The following is a 22,272-nucleotide window of genomic DNA, read 5'->3' as shown; positions in this document are numbered from 1 at the left end:
CATCACTGGGTTTTGATTATCAATACAAAATCATATCCTAAGAAGTTTTTGATTTATCAAAACATTATCACATTATTATCACAGCAGACCAATTCCAAAACAAAATGAAAAACTTGAGCCCAAAAACCGTTTCTATTCCCGAACCACATTGAATCAGTTTCATCGAACCAAATCCATAATTTATTCTTTTAAAAAAGAATCCGTTTTTATCAAATATTACCAAAATGACATCCATAATTGCGATATGAAACTATTTTAAGGCCTCGTCTGATTTGTAGGATTGAATTGGATTTGAAGGGATTTGAAATTGAATTTCATTCCAATCCCATGTTTAAAGAATTTTGAAATCCCACAAGTAATAATATTCTAGAAAATAATAAAAACAATCAATTATGGACTGTTTGACAGTTGCTGAATTGTTTGATGCATAATGAATGGTCAGAATATTTAAGAAACGCTCATGATATAGTGAAAATTGAAATATAATTGTTTGGTAGTTGTTTATAATGAAATTAGGGTGCTAAATGATTAAGAAAGACACACGATACAAAATCATTCAGAAGGTTTTAAAACCATTAAGAGACATATTTTTTTTAACAAATAAGATTCATCTTTTAACGATACAGAACCTGCCTCTTAATGAAACTATTAAGAGGTAAACAAACAACCATTTAATAAAAATATGATTTAATGATTTTTACAATAAAATATAATTTATTTTCATAAATAAATATAAAAAAAAATAAAATAAACTACCAAATATTACAAATCCTTCCGCCAATTCAAATCCCAATTTGGGCCGGTAAAGAACCAATTCGCAATGTTCTAAAAGGACTACTCATCTTTGTATGATCCATGAACACTTCCAACAAATTTCCCTCAATTTCACCTGAAATTTTTCGCAGAAGATCGGCTCCTAGTCAATCCAGCTGGAATTCAGGTGCGTATATGAAATCCTTCGTTTCTACGCTTGTCTTCGAGTTTATACATACTTCACTTAATTGTAGCTACAGTATGCGTATGCGTTTCAGTTTCAATTACTTCTCCATTTAGGTTTTTGCTTTGTTCGATTGTTATTTATCCATGGAGTATTGTATTACATACGAACCTTCTGTTTGAAAACAGTCTGGTTTAGTATGGAACGACAACAATTGGTTATATACTCAATATTTGCAATTCTGTGAAGCGATTCTGATTGTGGAGGTGGGATTAGCAACATTAAGAAAAGGAGTAAGATAAGAAGAACACAAATACGTTCGTATATAATGTAATGCTAAATCGAACTGTTTTGAAACGGAAGAAGTACACAGATACGTTCGTATATAATGTAATACTCCACAGATAGATAACAATCTAACAAAGTAAAAACGGAAATCAACATGCCTTCCCTATAGAAAAAAGAAACAGGAAGGAGAAGGACAATTGTAACACGCCAACAGTACCAGATATTGTTTGCTTTGTCCAAACACGTGGACTTACGATTTTAAAACGCATCTGATAGAGGAGGCATCCAGTTCCTTTGTTCCCTCCCAACTGATGTGGGATCTTACAATAATATTGTGTGTAAATTTGAGAAAAATGTTGAACAAAGATGTCTTAGGGTACTTGGGATTGGGAGGTCGATGGCCGTTTTGTCTTTTTTGCCCTTACGATTGACAGCATGAGAGTAGCATTGTTACTTTATGATGTACATCCTTGCACAACTATATTCATAGGTGATATTTATCCCAAACCTTCATCCTTGGGTTCCTCATCCAAGACTTCAGGCTTGTTTGTCTGTTAGCAGCTTAACAAGCTTAATGGGACTCACAATTTATTTGGTCAGATATACAAAACTGTTTGGTAGTTGCTTAATGATATAAAAAATGACTATTTATTCAGTAAACTTTTAGGGGAAATTGCGCAACGTCTTCTAGCGGATTTGTTTGGTTGTATAAACTTAAGTAATATAAAGCAGTTTATTAAAACATTCACACATCTTTGGTGTCCTATGAAAACCATATTCTAGTTAATTACACTACAACAGCTTCTTTATCGACATTATATCCATATTCCCTACTCTACCATGTCAAGAAACGTTTCGTTCGTCTGAGGCGTATACCCAGAAACTCTCAAAACTTCCATCGTCATCTCCACCATCGAGTATATCTCCATCCATAGAAAATGTGATCTATCCTGTGCCACAAATTCATGAATAGTTCCATAAATCTCTATCGAACTACAACCTAGGGTTTTCGTTACTCCTCTATTCATCATCATCGTTCTTACTTCCCGTAAATCTTCCCATCTGTTGGAACCTGCATATATGTTGCATAATAATGCATACCCTCCACCATTTTCGGGATCTAATTCAATAAGTTTCTTGGCTGCTATTTCAGCCAAAAAAACGTCTTTATGGATTCCGCAGCCACCGAGAAGAGCACGCCAAACGACTGAATTTGGCGCCATCGGCATCGTGATTATGGTGTTATAAGCTTCGGCCAACAATCCGGCTCGACCCAGAAGATCAACCATGCACCCATAGTGTTCAACCTCTGGCTCGAGCCCATGGTCGATGGTCATGCTAGCAAAGAACTTTCGGCCTTCTTCCACCATACCGGTGTGGGTACAAGCACAGAGAACACCAAGGTAACAAATCTCATCTGGTTTTATCGATGCGTTCATCATCTTATTGAACATATCGATAGCTTCGTTTCCGAATCCATTGATAGCGTAACCGTTAATTACACAAGTCCAACTGAACTTATCTCTTACGGGCATTTTCTCGAACACATCCACTGCTTTACGTACTTCTCCACATTTGAAATACATATCTATAAGAGCATTTCTGACAAAAACATCGTTCTTGATCTTGTCTTCGTTCTTGTCGATGCTAACGTTAATCCACTCCCCTAGGTCGAGGGCGTTCGTGTTAGCACACGCGGTCAGAACGCTAACGATCGTGAACTCATCGGGTTCGACTTTCGCATCCTGCATATTCTTGAAAAGCATCAAACCTTCCTTGAACCGATTTTGCCTTACGTACCCATCAATCATCGCTGTCCACGAAACCGAATCCCTCTCCGGCATCTGGTCGAAAAACTCACGAGCTACGTCGAGTTTTCCGGCATTCAAAAATCCAGATAAAACCACAGTCCAAGAAATAACATCCCTTGTTTTCATCTTATCGAAAACCACCAATGCAGCATCCATTTCCCCACAGGCTGCATACGTATCGATTAAAGCATTATTCAACACCACATTCGTCTCGACCCTCCCGTCCTTGACGTACCTATGGACATGCTTGCAACCATCACTGTCCTTTAACTTTGAGCAAGCCGATAGCATCGAAACAAGAGTGACGGAAGTCGGTACAACTCGTCTCGCCTCCATTTCACGAAAAACCCTTCTCGATTCATCGAAGAGTTTGCTTCTATTATATCCCGCAATCATAATATTCCAAGCGATGACATCACTTTTCGAACTTGTATCGAAAACCTGTCTAGCATCATCGACATTCCCACATAACGAGTACATGTGTATCAACGACGTGTCGACAGCCGCATTAGAACCGAACCCGAACCCAGACTTACACACATGACAATGGATCCCCTTCCCGATTTCCAAACCCACCGATCGCGTAAACCCCTTTAGCAGAAACGGAAACGTGTAGTTATCAGGCTTCACATTCCTCCTCAACATTTCTATGTACAAAGCAATGGCATTTCCGGTAGAGCTCGTGCTCGAGTAGCCCTTGATCATCATATTCCAAAGGAAAACTTTTGGTTCAGGAATTTTGTCGAACACTTGGCGTGCGTAATCGACACTGCCCCGATCTCGACCACCACAAAAGGAGGCAATAATTTTGAAGCATACATAAGGATCAAGGTTTACACCTTTTACGATGGTTTGCAAGTGAATTTGCTTGAGTTGGTCCATCGATTTGCAAATCAAAGTGGTTGTTTTCAAGACTGATGCTAACATGGTGCCAAGATACCAGTTTTTTGTTTCAAGATGGGGTGGAAATGTAGAGGGTGAGTAAAGGTGGCAAGTGATGGGAATCATGCGACGGCCGGAGGAGGCTGACACCACCACCGCCACCACAATTCCGTCGTAGTTGTCTGCCTTCCGATGACTCCGCCACTTTCTTATCACTGATTTGAACACAAAACCAACCAAGGATTCGGTTGATGGCCAGGGTGTGTTCGTGTGAAACTTCTTCTTGTTTTTTCTTTTCTTTTTTGTTTTCTCATGTGCTATTAATAATCTTACCGGGTAAATGGAATGAAATGGACAAATATGTTTTTTTAATAAATATATCGAATATGTTATAAAGTTACAAACCAAATACAAGAGATACGGTGCTTATATAATATTGTTATATAAGCGAAACATTTAAGACCGTATTACATGTACAAATTACATTTCATGTATTAATTACATACATATCCATACAAATACTTGCAGGTTGGATTCACGTGAAACTAAATTGTTTTCGTGAGACAACTTTTTTACACTTCAAACTTCACAATAAAAACGCAGTGAAAGTAAAAAAAACCGAACCTTCACAGTATCACAACATTTTGCTATGAAGTTTCAAGTATAAAAAAATGGTCTCACGACATTCATAAAAATAGGCTGGTATCCCAATTCTTTATACCAATTTTATTTTAGCTTGGTTTATTATGCTTTTTTTTTGGGGGTATTTTATGCCAACCAAAAACACATCCCCCTTTACTAGATAACGAAACGAGCGGCAAAAGAAAGCAAGAGATAAACGTCTCATACGCCATGACGGTAGCGGCAGCGATCCGACCTCACCGGATACAGGCGAACGTTGTGGATAATGCAATACATATGAGAAGGAAGTCCTTCGCCTTCGAGCTTCCGGTCATGACGGCGTTGTCGCCTTCCTCCGGTGGAAGACGCTTTATCATTGCCGCTTCCAAATCCTCAAGCGAAGAAGCAAATTCAGGTCCAGATGGTCCTGATCTTCCGTTCACGTCTCAGGTTAGGGTTTAATCGAACCTTAATCGTGAAGTCTGTCTTCACTGCATCAAAACTTCTACTCACAAACAGAATCACAAACAATCGTCTCGCGATATCTCCAAAATCTGTTTTCTGTTGCTGGAATTCACGACAACTGTTTGATTTCTCGTTTTAATGTGTTATTTCATTCATACACAAAGGATAATGGAAGATGGCTCGTATCTCATAGAATCAACCAAATCCTACTGTGTTCGTTTTCGTTTCCAATTTGGAATTTGGATGATAATTTTCGTTTTTCAGTTCAAACACCGTCTCCTGATCTTAAATTTGTTGACGAACAGGTAGATCTGAAGTTCTTGTTAAAGCTCGGAGCTGGATCGTTCATGGCCGCAGCTGCAATAAAATACGGCAGCATCCTTGTACCGGAGATAACACAGCCAAACATCACACAAGCTCTGATTATGATCTCTACTCCTGTTTTAGTATCTCTTTTGATTTTGATCAAAGAAAGTCGTGTCGAGCAATAACACAGATTTGTCAATTTCAATTTCAATAACATCCAAGTTCCAAAGCAAATTCATCAAATGGCCATTCAGGTAAATCACCAGATCTCATTTGACCTGTAATCACTGGTGCAAAATTCTTACCATCTCTTTTGATTTTGATCAAAGTAAGTCGTGTTGAGCAATAACACAGATTTGTTCTTCCAAATGACAAATCGTTTCAGTTCCAATTTCAATTTCAATAACATTCAAGTTTCAAACCAAATTCATCAAATGGCCATTCAGGTAAATCACCAGATCTGTTTTTGACCAATAATCGAAGCTATCATCGATGCAAAATTCTTACATGTAATACAAGTGTTTTAAATATACGATGAATCTAAGTTTCCACCAAAACTGCTGGAGAGAGCAATTTAATCAACTTGTAAAGAATTGGAGTTGTTTCAATTTCTTGGACAGCATCTGGGGAGAACAATCTTTTCGGAGGGGCAGAAAATCTTTGCCCGCTGCTACGTTAGACGGAAAGATACGAGAGTATATATATTGTGATCTAGAAGTTGTCCTTGAACCAATTTGTTACTCCTTTTACAACGGACCTGCAAAACAATCGGAGCATATCAACCGCCGGGAAAAAAGATTTTTTATAGCATACCTACTGGAGTTTGATGTAATTTTTTTATAGAGATTTTGGTTTTTAATACTCTATTTTAGCAAAATTAGAGCATAACCGTTGGAGATGCTCTAAAGATGAAAAGAAGAATACCCGGCAAAATCTGTTAGTTTCTTCAATGGGTCATCTTGGTCGTCCGAACCTTCACTTTCCTTGGTAACAGGATCCGCTTGAGTTTCTGTGATTTTAGCTATCGAGAAATTGAAACATCGATATATTTTAGAACAGATTGATTAAAGCAACCTCTCTTTGAAATCCAAATAACAGAGAAGTTTTGGGGGAGTTTGGTGATGTTACCGGGTTGCGGAGGTTTAGGGCGAGATCGAGGGTTGCTATTGAGAGAAGCAAGTTGTTCGAGGAGCTCGCGTTCTTGGCCACTGCTACAACCAATATTTGTAGCATATAAAAAATGATTAGAAAGCAATGATTCAATATCAATGGGTTCAATCAAGTAACTCATCATGCATCACCATTCTAGATTGCACTATATCTATGTTTTACACATCAAAAAAATTCCAGAGCCTCTTCCTAAAATAGTCGGTCTTTATGCAGATGCTTTATGCATTTGCATAAAGATTGATTTTTTCTGGGAAATAATTCCTTATGCATATGCGTAGGATTTTTTTTCTTCCAGAAATCTCCTTATGCATATGTGTAAGGATTCTACGTAGAAATTTGAATCCTTATGCAAAAATCTGAATCATTACATAAAAAAAATATTTTTTCTTTTTTTTTTAATCTGAAAATCGAGTTTACGCAAATACGTAAGACTATGCTCTGGCTCTATTGAAAAACTGGCTAAAAAGTGACGTTGGTCGGGGAGATTAGCTATTTTGGTCAATTTTCCTACAAAGTACAAAAAACCCTCCTTTGAAAAAAAACCTAGGCGCTATAGCATGACGATAAATGCTACTTTTTAGAATCAAAATTCCTAATTAATAGGTGATACAAACAGACATTATGAATAGCAGAAAGAAGCATAAGCATTTACAAATCCAATTATCTATACTATATTATAAAGCATTTGACAAAAACTCTTAAAAACCATTTTTTATGCATGAAATATTGTATATTAATGCATATTACTTAAAATTCAAGACTACAAGTAAATTATGCATAAATACAACTTATTAAAGCTCCATGTTTGAATTCGTGTAACTAACTACGGATAAACATAATTAAATAGAGGATAAACATCTCGTTTTAAAATCTAAAAAATCTAAAATATAATTAGAATAATTATCGAGTTCTAACAAAATAATAATAAAAAATTACACAAAAAATAGGAATTTTAAATAGTTAATTGATACTAATACTGATATATTTTTGTCAATTTTTTATAATATCTTCAAGCTTATATTTTATTTAAAAATAAAAACATCATCGTTTTTTTCAAAATCACATAAGACCATACTATAACATCGACTGAGATAAAAAAAATTGAAATATTAAAATCAAGATGTATCTCGCTACATTGCACGAGTATCTTTCTGGTTCATACAAACTTATGAACCAGTTTTCATGTGTTGTTTCACATATGAAACTAACACGTGATGATAAAAACGAAGCGTTTGTACACTGTTTTGTGTGTGAAAAAAGAAGTCGTACATGTGAAACAAGACATGAAAACTGGGTTGCACGAATTGTAAAAAAAAAGGGGACTGTACCTGATTCGTTTCGGTATAGCAACTTTAATGGTGAATAAATGATCGCCACGGATAGAAGGTCTATTCAATTTTGGAGCACCTTTCCTTGCCAAAACAAGAGTATCACCAGGCTGAGTACCTGCAGGGATCTGAAGCTCACTCATCCCTTCTACTGTCTTCACCTGAAGTTTAATAAAACCAAATATGTAACTAAAACTATCATAAATGCATTCGCAACAATAAGCTTATTGCATTTGGATGAGCATAAACTTGTTGATAGAACCATATGGCTGGATATCCAACCCGCTATGCGAGCCGACTAATCCTAGGGCGGCCCCACCAACTTTGCGGGTAGCCCCGAGTCATTGCATTTGAACCTCCATGGCCACAAAAGGATTTTTATTCCTCCTTGGATTTGAACTGGGACCTCCAGACACTTTTGACCTTTAGAGCCCAAGCTCAAACCAATCAGGCACCACCTTTGTGGTTGAGATTCTCCTTAGAGGTCACACCAGTGGCTGTTCTCCAAGGATTAGCACAAACTAGACCATACACCAATGGTTAACAAAAACAAGAAAAAAAAAACTAGTTGATAAGCTAGCTATAGAACCGCTACTCCAATTATACCCTTAATATTTTACCTTATATTAATTAGATAATTTTTTTATTTTAGTATTAGTTTATCTTATCAATTAGTATTTAATTATTAATTTATAAATATTAGATATTAATTATAGTAAGTCATATTGTGTTTATTAATTTATATAAATATCTAATTATTAAATATTATTAGGCATATTATTTTATTAATCTTTATTATATATTTAGTCATATTAATTATTATTACTTATTTTTTATCTTGTTATTGTTAATTGGTATTTAATAGATTTAGTCCAAAAAAACCAAATAAAAATATTTATGTAAGTTAAAGATTAAAATCATATTATCTCTTTTACAAAAAAAAAAAATCCGATAAATGATTTAAACAATGCATTTAATCAACTAGTTTTTGGCAAACATTACTAGCTTATCAGCTAGTTTTTGCCAACCGTTACTAGTTTTTCAGCTGGCTTATCAACCATCCGCTGGCTTGTCTTAATAGGAAAAAGGTTTGATACATACCTTGGCAACAGTCCCCAATATAGCATCAAGATAAGAAATGGAGATGGATGAAATCAAATTGATTCCATCTCTTTGAATCTCTGGGATTTCTTCAACATCAAGATACACATACAGATCCCCAGCAGGACCTCTGCTCAAAAACCAAAAGAACCACTTAACAGAATAAATACCAACATCAAAAAGTCGAGTTAAACAAGGATTGACATATATACCCTTTTGGACCAGCATCACCTTCTCCAGCAACTCTTAGGATACTTCCTTTGCTCACTCCAGGAGGAATCTTGACTTTTATATCTTTTTTCACACGTATACGCCCTTCGCCTGAGCACTTTCGGCAATACTCGGATATCATTTCACCATTCCCGTTACAATTTGGGCATACAGAAACCTATGTGAGAAAAAAAGATAATGATAATTTCCATATGATTTTGTTTAGAAAGGGGGAAAGTTCCGTTAGGAACCCAAAACTGATTAGGAACCCGGAAATCGCCCACAGCATGCCATGTGTCCTTCTTCAGGATGAATATTCATCATGAATCACACATTCATGATGAATATGGACGTGTTATTCATGATGAATCAGAAAATCATGATTCATCATGAATCACACATTCACAATGAATATGTTACAACATTAATGATGAATAACACGCCATATTCCTAATGAATATGTCACGTGCCAAGGTGTGGGCGGTTCCCGGGTTCAATTTTAGGTTTCTAATGGAACCTGCACCTTATTAGAAAAACCCCTACACAAGGAATCGTTAATGATGAATTACCTGTGAAAACATACCGAAAGGCGTTTGCTCTGTTCTCATGACTTGACCTCTGCCACCGCAAGTGGAGCATATTCTCATCTTAGATCCTATCTTTGCCCCAGTTCCGGCGCATACATCACATGTTTCAAGATGAGATAGTTCAAATTCCTTTTCCGTTCCAAATATGGCCGCTGAAAACTCTAATCTCATGTCGTATCTGGATGGAATACATCAAATCCCTTCTTTTAGCATTTATAGAAGTTGATTTCTCAACTCGCAGATACAAGAATCCTTAAATCTAATAACCACTACTATGAACGTACAACATTTAGAGGCCACACCAAATGAATAATGATCCATACTAGGAGGTTCAAATAAGAAGGCTTAATATCGTCGGAAAGGAAGAAAGGAAGGTTCATATGTGAATCATTCAACAAAAGGGGAAAAATTATATCTAAAGATGCATATGTCAACTGACATTACAAATTATCCATATGGATTCACATATGCATCTTCAATTGGAATTTTTCAATGTTTACACATATGAACCTTCCATTAACGATTCCTTCTTACCTTCTCGCAATATTTAGTCTTATTTGAAGCAGTCCCATCCATAATTTCATCTAATCTTACACTCAATTTTCTGTGAGAACAAGTGACAGCTAATATAGAGATGATAATGTGTATATATATTTATATATATATATTTGAAACTTGTACCAATGAAACTAAAAGTACGTCACATAACTAACACTTCCAAACCCCACAACCTTACCTCTGTGGTGAATATATTGAGCTCATATGGTATTGTAAAAAGAGAGGGTGTACAATGTTTACTTTCACATGCAATTTAGAATCGAATATAAAATATAGGGAAATTAATCAAAATAGCCATTTTCACCTGTGGGTTTCATTTTTTAGCCATTTCTCTCCCATAATTACGAAAATTGCCATGGGTCTGCAATTGGCGAAGGTATCAAAGCGTAAAAAAAATGAAGTTACTGAACTAGGTCCGCATCCGCATAAATATGTCCGTAATTGCAGATGTGTTTTTCCAGATTTACATATTCGGTCCCTGTAATTGCAGACCTGGTCTAGAAACTTCATCTTTTTCTTACACTTTGACCCCTCTGCAAATTACGGACCTACCAATTGCGGACCCATGGCTATTTATGTAAATTTGGGAGACAAATGGCCAAGAGGTAAAACCATGTGGTCAAAATGGCTATTTTAATTAATTTCTCCAAAAAAATACCATTATTGAACATCACATTTTCTTTAATATTAAACACAAGTGCATACGAAAGAGGAATCATGTAACTCACCGTATATCTTCACCTTTAATAACAGTAGTGGCACGTCGTCCTCCAAATCCAGTCGTGTCACCACCAGCAAAACCACCCATACTAGTTCCAAAGAATGTCTCAAAGAGATCAAATGGATTTGTCTATTACCAAATAAATAAAAAGCATCACTAATTAAATGGTGAGATATATTTTTATACTGAATATGGATCAAATACAAGGGACCACGAATAAGTGGCTAACAACATCATGGATAGCAGTCGCAAGCATTCAGCATATGCAACTTTTCTTCCACTTGTTACATTAAGGGTGCGTTTGGTAGATAAAACAAAAACTTTTTGCCCCACGTCTTATGCGACATTAGATTGGAACAGGACGACTGATCAGGGGCTGTTTGGTTGGTTTTCCTGTATGGATAAAGCTGTTTGTGTGGATTAATCTGTCTGGATAGATTAGGAAGGTTAGGGTTTTTTCACTGATGGAGGCAGCATGTTTTTTAATTGGGAGGGGCAGCTTTGGAAAAAATTGGCTCTCTGCGTAAAGGTCCCCCTAGAAGCTTACTGAATAATCCACTTTCTATATCATTAAGTCACTACCAAACAGTCATGTATAGTTGACCAAATAAGTTGCTAGTCCCATTAAGCTCATTAAGCTGCTAACAGACAGGCGCTGAGCCGGACAAAAAATTAGGGAGATGAGACAAGATTGGTGTATTACCAAACTACCCCATGTTAAATTAAAACCCTAAAACCTTCCACATTTCTTTCACCTGCCTCCGCACTCTTGCCCGTCCAGTTACACCCGCATACCAAAACGCACCCATTAAATACATAAACACACACAGGGAAGTAAGCTAATTATCAGTAGTACCGCATAAGCACCAGCTTGTCCCCCTACTGTGCTTTTAACTCCATCTTCACCGTAACGATCATACATCGCTCGTTTCTTGTCATCTGATAGAACCTGAGAACGTCATACTTCAACATTCAAAGAGAGATTTTTAAACAACACATTTCTTATTTGAGTAAAACGTTTTCTCCCATAGTTGCAAATCATGCTCGTTTAAGCATAAGCAACTGCAACTTCCATAAAGTCATCCTATTGATAAATTACTAAACTACCCATGTTATTTATAGGTAACCAATATGCAAATCTTTGGCTCTAACATATTTATCTGTGTACCTATTAGTTATTTTTCTTACTTATGTATCTTCTGCTTCGTTCACCATATGCTAATCTTTATTCCTGCTACATGTTTGCTCACAATCTTGCACAAGCCAAGGGTCTTCACATAAACACCGTTCTACTCTTTGGGGACATAGGTCAAGTCTGTATACATCTCACCCGTGCCAAGCCCTACTCTCGAGTGAATTTATTGGGTCCGTTGGTTTATATTTATCCGACATGTTATCATTCATCAAGAAAGTGAGAACCAAACACTAGTAGTTCGAAAAGTCCGTATCATGTTTTCTACTAAGAGTCTATGAAACAAATGGCAACCACCCCACACATATACATATATTGGCGGGGGTTCGAACGAGAACATCCTTGTTTTATGAAAATGTGAGAACACTTCTGGACCTCTAAATTAATTAATCCATGATAAAAATTGGAATAAATGAAAATAAATTAGTATTTATCAACAATTTTCTGTTATCTTAAATTTGTCTTTATACCTTAAATGTTGCTAGTAACATCAAAGACTTCTTATGCCGATGCATCTGTTGTAGATAATGATGTGATTTTGCTTTGATAATAAAATGATAATGCTTTGATAAATTGAAGACTTCTTATTTATGTGATAGTGTTGTGATGATGATATGATAATTCTGTGATAAATCAAAAACTAATGATGATCACATCCACAATCATGGACTTTGTCTAATCATTATGTGATTTGCAGTTTTTCCCATTTTACCTATGCATGTCTTTGATATTCCTAAAAAATGGTAAATATTTATTTAATATTTTATTGCTACCTCAATCCTTCTAAAACTGTGACTTAAAACAGAATGATGGGCTTACAAGTGTTCTCACATTTGCGTAAATCACAGCCTATATATATAATTATATATATGGGTGAGCGAAGAAACCTATGAAGCATGATGAGATAACAAAGAATAAGTACAATCGAAATATCCAAAAGAACGATCAAGATCAAGAACATCACGACTTTATTCATTCATTGCCATACAAAAAGATACAAAATTCAACAAAATCAAGAACGTAAGGAACAGCTTCTCCCCTATACATACCTCATAGGCAGCACTGATCTCCTTAAACTTTTCGGTAGCTCCTGGTTGTTTATTGACATCTGGATGATACTAAATAGAAATGAAACATATGCATATTAGGAGTGAAGTAAAGGTAGCGGTGATGCATTCATTATTCCGTTCTTAATTACGAGTCTATTCCTAGCTACAAAAGTAGACAAACAAATACAACTATAATTGGTTAACACGTAGGCAAAATCTGTGACAATTCTTCCGCTTCGGAATGACAAGTGCACTGTAATAGAAAGGAAAATTACAAAGGAATGCAGATAATAGAAAGAAACCCGAGTTTTGTTTCAAGAGAAATCATGAGGTACTCAATAACAAATTATGGTACAAACTTACAAACCAATTTTCATGTATTGTTTCACATATGAAATAACACGTGTGAAAATGCAACATTTATACATTGTTGTTTCACATGTGAAACGTTCAGTACTCATTTGTGCGTAGAAAAAATCAGACATGAAAGTTTCACATATGAAACGAAACTGCATTTTCATTTCAAGAGCAATCTCGAGGTAATCAATAACAAATTAGCAATAGAAAATTTGACTTAAGAGGCTACTTAATCCTAAAATTCAAGTAGCTGAAACCAGATGAGGTCTATAAATGCACAAAATCTTCGAGTTACTTGTCCATTTCTTGATAATTAACATTGAATCAGATCTATAAATACACAGAATCTTCGATTTTTTGTCCATTTCTTGGTAATTAACATTGGAAAACCAACATCACAACAACAAAAACTAGAAGAAATATGTTTTCCATTGTAGTATAAATTATATAGCACCAAAAGCAAAATTGTTCCATCTTTTGGATAATCACTCCCTCCTTTCAAAATGTAATTTCATTGCCCTTGGGCGTGTAGCTTGGTTGGCAAAGGGGTGGAGCGACTTAGCTCAAATACACAACAGATTCAAATTCGAATCCTACAGAAGGGCTTGAACCCCACAGCTAGCCTCAAACGTTGAGTCAGCTCCGAAATGTCTCCCAACATGTGGTTCCTAGGGGCCGATTCCGTGTGGGGCTACCGGGAATCAATCTTTTGTCCAAAAAATGTGTTCCCATTGCCTCCAGGCGTTTGGCAGATGGGGGGAGGACTTTGCTCAAATATACAAGAGGTTCAAGCTCGAATCCTACATAAGCCAGGCTTGAACCCCTCCGCTAGCGTCGACCGTTGAGTCAGCTCTGAAATGTCTCCTCAAATGTGGTTCTTAGGGCGCGACTCCATGTGGAGCTGGTAGCGGTTGCCGGTAATCAACCATTTTGTTCAAAAATGTGTTCCCATTACCAAATTCTATATAGAATTACTTACAAATCTAACACTGATATCCATTTGAATTGCTGTATATAAAGTTCAATTTCAATGGCACTTTTAAGAACCTATAACTTGATTTCAATTTTATTCCAAATGGAAGCAATCAATATCCCTAATTATAACAAGAACCCTAACATACCTGGCGAGCAAGCTTTCGATACGCAGCTTTAATGTCTTTAACGGTGGCGGACTTTGGAACTCCGAGAGTCGAGTAATAATCCGCAGCCGCGAACACCAAAACTCCTCCGCCTCGCCGCTTACCGTACAGCTTCTTGTTGAATTGCGAAGACGACGAGAAAGAAACGCAGCTCTTATTGTTGGTACTACGGGTGAACAAAAGTGTTCCACCACCGAAGAAAGATGAAGAAGATGAAGATGGAGATGAAGGAGATGCTGAAGAGTCTCGAATGAAGTTGAGAGAGGATGAAGGGATGAGAGCGAAAGATGTCGCCATTGTTGAGGGTTTTTGGGTTGTGTGGGCAACTTAGAAGAAGCAGACCAAGTGTTCGACGATTTGCATCGTATCCCACATTCGTAGAAAAGTATGGTTCGATGATTGTATGAAGATCAGAGGGATTTTGCAGAAAATCGAAAAGGGTCGGTGGGAATTAACAGGAAGAACAAAAGATGTGGTTATGGAATCATCCAACGAGTATAAACCTCCCATGAACTTGTAATTTTCTGTAATAATCACCAATCCATATAAATTTACCAAGTGGCTGTTTGCAAGTAATTTAGGATATACTATTAGTAGCTTAATTAGTGGCTTAATTGGCTTAATAAGGTTTATAGTTTGTTTTATCAGTTATACTTGAATGTTTGATAGTGGCTTAATGATATAGTAGATAGCTTAGTCAAAAAGCTTCTACGAGGAGCTTTAAACATAAAGGATCTCTTTTACCCAACATGCTCATCCCACTCAACAGAACACGTGTTCTGTTAATTTCATCTATGAAAAAGGATGTCTCGAACAAAACATTCTCAGTTTATAAAGACATATTAATATAAAGAGACAACTTTATCCATACAAGATTTAATAGAAAATCAACAAACAATCCCTTAATGAGTTTAATTGGACTCAAAGATTATTCGGTCTGATCCATACAGATAACTTTATCCGTATAGAACTTAATGAAAAACCAATGAAACAACCCCTAAAAAGATATAATTATCCATTGTTTTGTAATAAAAACCGATCAAACAAGCTTTCTAAGAGATGAAGACTCTTTACTAGCAATGGCACAGTTGGTGAATATTAACAAGTATCAAAGTTATGTGTGATGATATTTGTGTTTATCGACCATAATTTTTTATGTTTATTATTTAGAACGATCAGATATTCTTTGATTCGAATCATTAATTGTCAAAACGATCGATTATGGTCGAATCATTACTAATCCAAGACACGAGCACACCCACGTAACATATCATTTGTTGGGATTAGTAGCTTTCGGAATTTGAAATAAGGTGATGAAAAAGGAAAAAGAAATGCCGTTACCTCTTTTACATTCCGTTCATGTTCCTTCAATCAAAATTTCACACATTATTTTCTCTCTTCTCCATTATATTGGGTTGAGTTCACGTGAGACAAGACAGTTTTCGTAAGACCCGTGAAACCATTTTTTTACACTTGAAACTTCACAGCAAAACACTGCGAAAGTAAAAAAAAAAAACCTAACCTTCACATCAAAATGCTGTGAAGATAAAAAAAAAACCGAACTTCCACAGAAAAAACACTGTAAAAGTTACATCCACAACATTTTGCTGTGAAGTGTAAAAAAGTGATCTCACGTAATCCCAAGTCTATATATATAGAGGCTTAATCAAATGAAAATTAATTAGTTTGTGGTAACCGTGAGATCCAATCTCAACCACAAATCAATAGATAAATTAGAAAATTTATAATTTTGGTAATTTTGAATTAAAATTTTAATGCAAGAACATTTTAAGTATATTTTAAAACTCTCATCTCTTTTCTTTTCTCTCTGTCCCCCGATGGTATCACAATGCATCTTATATGTGCTTGAATGTCATACTCTGTCTTTTGTTTAATAAATCAATATTTTTAGGTATCACAACGGTATCACAAAAAAAAAGGGGACAAAGAAAGAAGATAAAAGAGAGAGGAAAAAAAATACCAAAAATGTATTTCATTAAAATTTTAATTCAAAATTATAGATTTCCTGGTTGAGATTAGATCTCACGGTTACCACAAGCTAACCAGTTCTCCCTTGAATGAGCATTTTTAGCAAGCAGAACAAAAGCTCGGACAGGGCTTTTGGAGTAATAAAAAGGCCCGATCGTGTTTTTTGAGCTTAACCCGGCTTCGGGCTTTTTATTTGAGGCTATTTTTGCATCTCTTTCTCTTGTATGCTTTTGGCCTTCCATTTTGAAAAGTTGAGCCATCAAAATGATTATGAACCAAAAAGCAAGCAGAAAGAAGTATGAGTTTGCACAACTCAAAAAGTATCAAGAATTAAACTGGGGTCTTACCCTTTAAATTAATCAACCAAAAGCATCCATGTTTCGAAGAAGATATAACGAAATCTACTTGCCATTTAACTGCATGGCAAATGTAGATTTTCAAACAAACAATATTTATAACCAAAATCTATCCACAATGCTCTCAGCACCATGTCTAGCTCTCTTATCTCCACCTCTTTATTAGAAGATATCAGGATGGAATCGTCCGGGAATTGAATTGTTGTCCTGAGCTTGTCGCAGATGCATCGTCAATGCATAGTTATTCACCTGCAAAACGTCAAATAATGGTTACTTATTACGTCATTAAGGGTGTATTTGGAATGCAGACTGGACTGGACTGGACACGGGCTATGAAATAATTGTAGGAGGTTTAATTTGATATGGGTAATCTGGTAATTTACCAAATTTGCCACATGTCCCTATTTTTCTTTCCAATTGTTTTGGTGGGACAAAAATAATGCATTTTTCCTACTAAAGACATGTCTCGTCTCAATCTAATGTCGCACCAAACATGATACAAGTTTTTGTTCTGTCATGTCCCGGCCAAGGTTCCAAATAGCATGGCGGCGATCCCAAGCCTTAGGAGCCACGGCGTTTCTCAAGATGTGACTTATGGCGGCTAATTTGTGCATCATATAAAATATTATTACATATATATATATATATATATATGTGTGTGTGTGTGTGTGTGTGTGTGTGAACATATGTTTTCTACAATTACTCATGAGTCAATGATAATAAACATTTTAAATTTAGTTATATACTAAAAACTAACAAATAAGACATTAAAAAGATAAGAAAAATCAAATATAGTGTTACAAAAAACGGGCATTAGGCCATGGTGTGCCACAGGCTAACATGGCTTGAGGCACAAGCCTTGAGCCACGGCACGCCATGGCGGCTATTGCGGCGAGCCTTTAGAACAGTGGTCCCAACCCATCGTGCACCCTACAAGTTAAAACTTAAAACCTCGTTTGACTTTTTCATTAGAAGACTTGAGAAACGGCACCAAATGGGTGAAAATTTGTGATCAATGCACCCCTAGTAATTCATTACGTAATACACAAGTGCAAGACTCAAACTCGGGACCTCTAAATAATCCAAAGAAGTCTCAAACACTTGGGTATGCCCATTGTGCTTCATCTCAACCATATAAAGCCATTGCTAACCAACCAATCCCTGAAAAGGTGGAGGTCTCTTTTTTTCTAATTCTTACTATATTCACTCACACTTCTGTACTAGCCAGGGGTCTTCACAAGAGTAACTTCTCTGTCCTTTGGGATAGAGCCTAGAGGTCAAGTCTACGTACATCCCAACCTAACTTTTGAGTGGAATATATTGGGTTTTGGTTTGGTTACCTATATCAGATATCATTAGTTTGTTATATGTGGTAGAGGGAAATCAAACGGTCAAGTTTACATGAAAGAAAGCAGAAAGTGAAGTTGCAAGTTTGACCTCAAGTGTCCTCAGCTGTTCTTGATATTGGGATAACAACTGCTTTAACTGCTGCACTTCTTGAGTCCTTTCATCGTACTCTTTCTGACGTTCATGCTGAATAGCTACAGCACGTTTCAGTATTGCATTCTCCCGCAGAAGAACTTCAATTTGTTCCTTGAAGAGTAGATTCTCCTGAAATTAGCAGCCGATAATGCATAATCATGCAATTTAGAGAGAAATCAACCAGGTTTTAAAAAGTATGAACCTTTACCAAGAGTCAGAGAAAAAACATCAAGAGCATAAATGAAAAAGATAATAGCAAATAGAATGGCCCATTTTCTAGAGCTGCTTTTGAATCAAAATATGTAAAATGGATGGCCTGCAATTTGCACACAAAGAAACCCGCAGAGCAGTATTTGTCAAAGGCAACAAAAGAATATCTAGACAGACAAGTAACCAAATATTATGAGATCTTATCAAACAAAGGTTTGTGATTCATTCCCCAATCCCTACCGTAAACATGAATATTAGAGAGAGAGAGAGAGAAAGAGAGACTTGCCTTGCGAAGATTTTCTGCTGCCTCACCACCAGCATGCTCACTAATGGATCTCTCCAAACTCTCCAGTACCCTCATGGCACGAAGTCTAGCATCATCAATGCTGGTAGCACTTGTCATTTCTGTGACAAACAATTCAACCCATTCTGCACCACTTTTGGGGATGTTGTCATTAGCTGATGGGTTCTCCAAAGAAACAATATCTTCACTGGCAGTAGCCGAACCTGTTATAATCAATAAAAGAACCTTGTCTATTAGATAAACCAAAAGAAATTATATAACAAAATACCCAAAATTCAGTTTTGATACTACACCAACATATGAAATCTTGGCGAAGAAAAGAGCAGAACGGAAATTGCAGGTCTTAAGTGAGCAGAAAGTATGAATGGATACTACTATTTGACGTCAAACAGCGAGGGAGCACCTTTTCTTATAAATTATAATATTCTATAAATTATAATTATATATTATTATGTATATTGTATGATTTAGAAAAAGATCACTGTTCCAGCCATGTAGACTAGTTCAAAGTCACTTTCATGAATGGCTAGATCTCCCACATTTCATAGAAGAATTCTGTTCAAATAACAGAATTTTGTCAAAGATCAAGTGGGGGGTAACAAAACACAAAGAGGCGCAAAATCATGTATGTGTGTGTGTTCTAGAGTACTTGCAATTTCAAATGCACATGCACCACCCTTAAAACACAAGCAGCTATATAAAATAAATGAGATGGAGTTCTGAACCAAAAAAAATTAATTTGAAAGAAGGTACAGATTACAATAGAGAAGCAGCTGATAGTATGCGCTGAACAGTGCTGTTGTGGTGACAATTCCTAGATTGTAAGGGTAAGCTTTACATGGCAGCATCAGAGTACTAAGAGATCAATGAGGAGTGATTCAAAATCATGATAATTAGGGCCAGCCAGCCAAGAAACCTAAAAGAGCGCAATTGCATAAGCCATTATACTGAAATAAATGAGCTCAAGGCTCAAGCCATAACACAAAAGTAGTGATAAAAGAATCACACACACATATGTGAAAGTTCGTGCATTTGAGATCCATTGGAACTCATCAAGACAGCAAGCAGGGATACACCAGAAAAGCAACTTGAGATGTGAGGCAGACGAAATGAAAAAATATTGGAAAGCTAAATCATTCCAAAAACATGCACTTTGTAGAATACAAAGACCATACAAGAGTGAAAAGAAGACGTAGCATCTTTCATATGGTTGCTGAATCCACCAGGCTAAAAGGAGATGCCTGAGACCTTGCAATAACTTATAGTAAACACATATTTAACACCTAGTTCAGTGAATGCATAAATAAAGTTGAAGCAACCATACCATTATTTTGGTTTAAAAACTAAATGTAAAAACAAAATACCAAATCACTTGTCTTTATGCCATAGCAGTACCATGAAAACTTGACCTTCAGTCAAATCACAAGAAATAATGGATCAGTCAAGGAGCTTCACACAATCAGGTAGAAGATTCTACATTTCTAGTTTTCATAAAATGATTGTAGAATGAAAGTGTTATATATATAAAAACCACTTAGACCTTACATGGTTGAGAGCCTAGTAGCCTACTAACCATATGCAATACAAAAGGTTCCGATTTGAGGACCCATAACATAAGCTGGCTGCAAGTTTGAACCTCCAAACTCCTTTATTGACAATGGGAATCAAGCAAATTACCTTTATCAGTTATTGCATTTGACTGCACTGGTGAACCTGAGGCCCCATCCGCATATCCCAGACAGAGCTCGTTGAGACTTTTGATGGCAGAACCTAAATCGTTTCCACTCTTTTCTAGTGCTTTCTCCAGAAGCTGAAAAACATTTATATATTTAATCGGAATATATCTTATCACAGGAACAACGTACACTAGTAGACATCATAATCCGCAGACGTACATAGGCTTGACATTACCAAATGTATTTAGTAACAGAATGAGAAAGGCATTAAATTGGTATTTCCAAGTGATCTATCATCAACTTAAGCAAAATATATTTGATTCTGACCAAAGTACCGGACAACACACATATGGATGATATAAATGACTTCATGTAAGCCTTAGAAACAACACCACAAGCAAATGATACTATATCTACATTATATAAAGCATTTTGCAATTGGGGAAAGCACATGTTGTTTTCAGGATTTCCTAATGTATTTGAGCATTAACTAATCCATGTTTAAGATTGATAAACCAAACTCGAGCGATTGAATTGATTCAAGCCTCGAACAAAATAATCAGTGACCAAATGAATAAGCATAGTCCTTTACAACTTACAAAACAGTAATTGAAGCCTTGAAAGCATGTAATAGACACAATATGTGCGTGTATACATGTGTCTGAACACTTAACAAAAGAGACATGCTTCTCCATTGTAGGGAAAATAGTAAACCCTTATATACCCTTAAATTGTCGAATTAGAAGCGTAGATTATCCTTACCAGACCACATACATGCACAAAATGCATTGAACAGTGTATATATAAAGCGTAAATCTGATCAAACGACCAAACTACACGTATCCATATACAACACCATAAGATTTTACTTCCACGAACAAGTTTGCTTCAGTTGTATAGTTTAAACAGTCTAATCGATCTATGTATTCTATCTAATCAGATCATTTCAATTATATCTAACCATTCACATAAACAAAAATAAGATTCAGAAACGATTAATTCCAGACATTCAACTACGCAAATTAAACAAACCAACCTTCTTATCCATACTAGGGAAAAACGATCGGAGCTTATCAATGAGCGACGGCGACGGAGGCGAGTTAGTAAAAGGTGAAAACCTAACCGGAGAAGTCGAAGTGAAGCAACGAAGTTTCTTGGCAGCAGGAGGAGATGCAGAATTCGGCGACGTTGGAAGGTCTTCAAAGAACGATCTCTTCCCACACACAATCGCAGACATTGTTTGTTGAAAATCAATTGAATTCAAACAAACACAGTTCTGCTGGTCCTACAAACCAAGGAATCGAATCGATCCAATAACCTGCCTTTCAGAAATGTCCGTTCATACGTAATTTGAAGCGATTTGGGGTTAGGGTTTTGGGTGTTGGTGAGGGAGAAGATGAGATGATGGCAATAATTTGGGGTTTCTTTGTGGAGGAGGAAGAGGAGGTTTTGTTTATGTGAAAAGCTACGCATTAGCAGAGCGCGTGTTTCCTTCTACAGGGGAAAGCTTTTAAAATTGTACTTTTGACCAAA

General features: G+C 36.3%; 4 protein-coding genes across 5 annotated transcripts; 1 reads left to right on the top strand and 3 right to left on the bottom strand.

The window, feature by feature from the left end:
* The first annotated feature begins 842 nt into the window (after positions 1-842).
* Positions 843-5,679, top strand: LOC112516413. The gene is made up of 3 exons (XM_025123430.1): positions 843-940; positions 4,721-4,989; positions 5,310-5,679. The coding sequence occupies exons 1-3, from the start codon at positions 856-858 to the stop codon at positions 5,493-5,495; spliced, it is 540 nt and encodes a 179-aa protein (XP_024979198.1). The 5' UTR covers positions 843-855; the 3' UTR covers positions 5,496-5,679.
* Positions 1,952-4,175, bottom strand: LOC112516411 (putative pentatricopeptide repeat-containing protein At3g15930). Its single transcript, XM_025123426.1, has one exon. It carries the CDS (start codon positions 4,042-4,044, stop codon positions 2,056-2,058), a length of 1,989 nt encoding a protein of 662 aa, XP_024979194.1. The 5' UTR covers positions 4,045-4,175; the 3' UTR covers positions 1,952-2,055.
* A 15-nt stretch (positions 5,680-5,694) lies between the features above and the next one.
* Positions 5,695-15,181, bottom strand: LOC112516412 (chaperone protein DnaJ). 2 transcript variants are annotated; one of them, XM_025123428.1, is made up of 11 exons: positions 14,705-15,181; positions 13,227-13,295; positions 11,842-11,934; positions 10,993-11,114; positions 9,689-9,884; positions 9,122-9,297; positions 8,910-9,039; positions 7,809-7,969; positions 6,439-6,521; positions 6,235-6,331; positions 5,695-6,067 (listed from the first exon to the last, which is right to left on the bottom strand). In XM_025123428.1, exons 1-11 carry the CDS (start codon positions 15,017-15,019, stop codon positions 6,022-6,024), a joined length of 1,488 nt encoding a protein of 495 aa, XP_024979196.1. In that variant the 5' UTR covers positions 15,020-15,181; the 3' UTR covers positions 5,695-6,021. The 2 variants fall into 2 exon arrangements, with proteins under 2 accessions (XP_024979196.1, XP_024979197.1); XM_025123429.1 differs by having other exon boundaries at positions 6,439-6,518.
* A 1,851-nt stretch (positions 15,182-17,032) lies between these two features.
* Positions 17,033-22,225, bottom strand: LOC112516951. The gene is made up of 5 exons (XM_025124215.1): positions 21,776-22,225; positions 20,741-20,873; positions 19,046-19,266; positions 18,505-18,678; positions 17,033-17,316 (listed from the first exon to the last, which is right to left on the bottom strand). Exons 1-5 carry the CDS (start codon positions 21,974-21,976, stop codon positions 17,230-17,232), a joined length of 816 nt encoding a protein of 271 aa, XP_024979983.1. The 5' UTR covers positions 21,977-22,225; the 3' UTR covers positions 17,033-17,229.
* Between the last annotated feature and the right edge of the window lie 47 nt (positions 22,226-22,272).

This window comes from Cynara cardunculus (assembly GCF_001531365.2).
Source record: "Cynara cardunculus var. scolymus isolate 2C chromosome LG 8, CcrdV1, whole genome shotgun sequence".
Taxonomy (NCBI): Eukaryota; Viridiplantae; Streptophyta; class Magnoliopsida; order Asterales; family Asteraceae; genus Cynara; species Cynara cardunculus.
The sequence above is the reverse complement of the archived record's forward strand: the minus strand, read 5'-3'. Positions and strand labels throughout refer to the sequence as shown.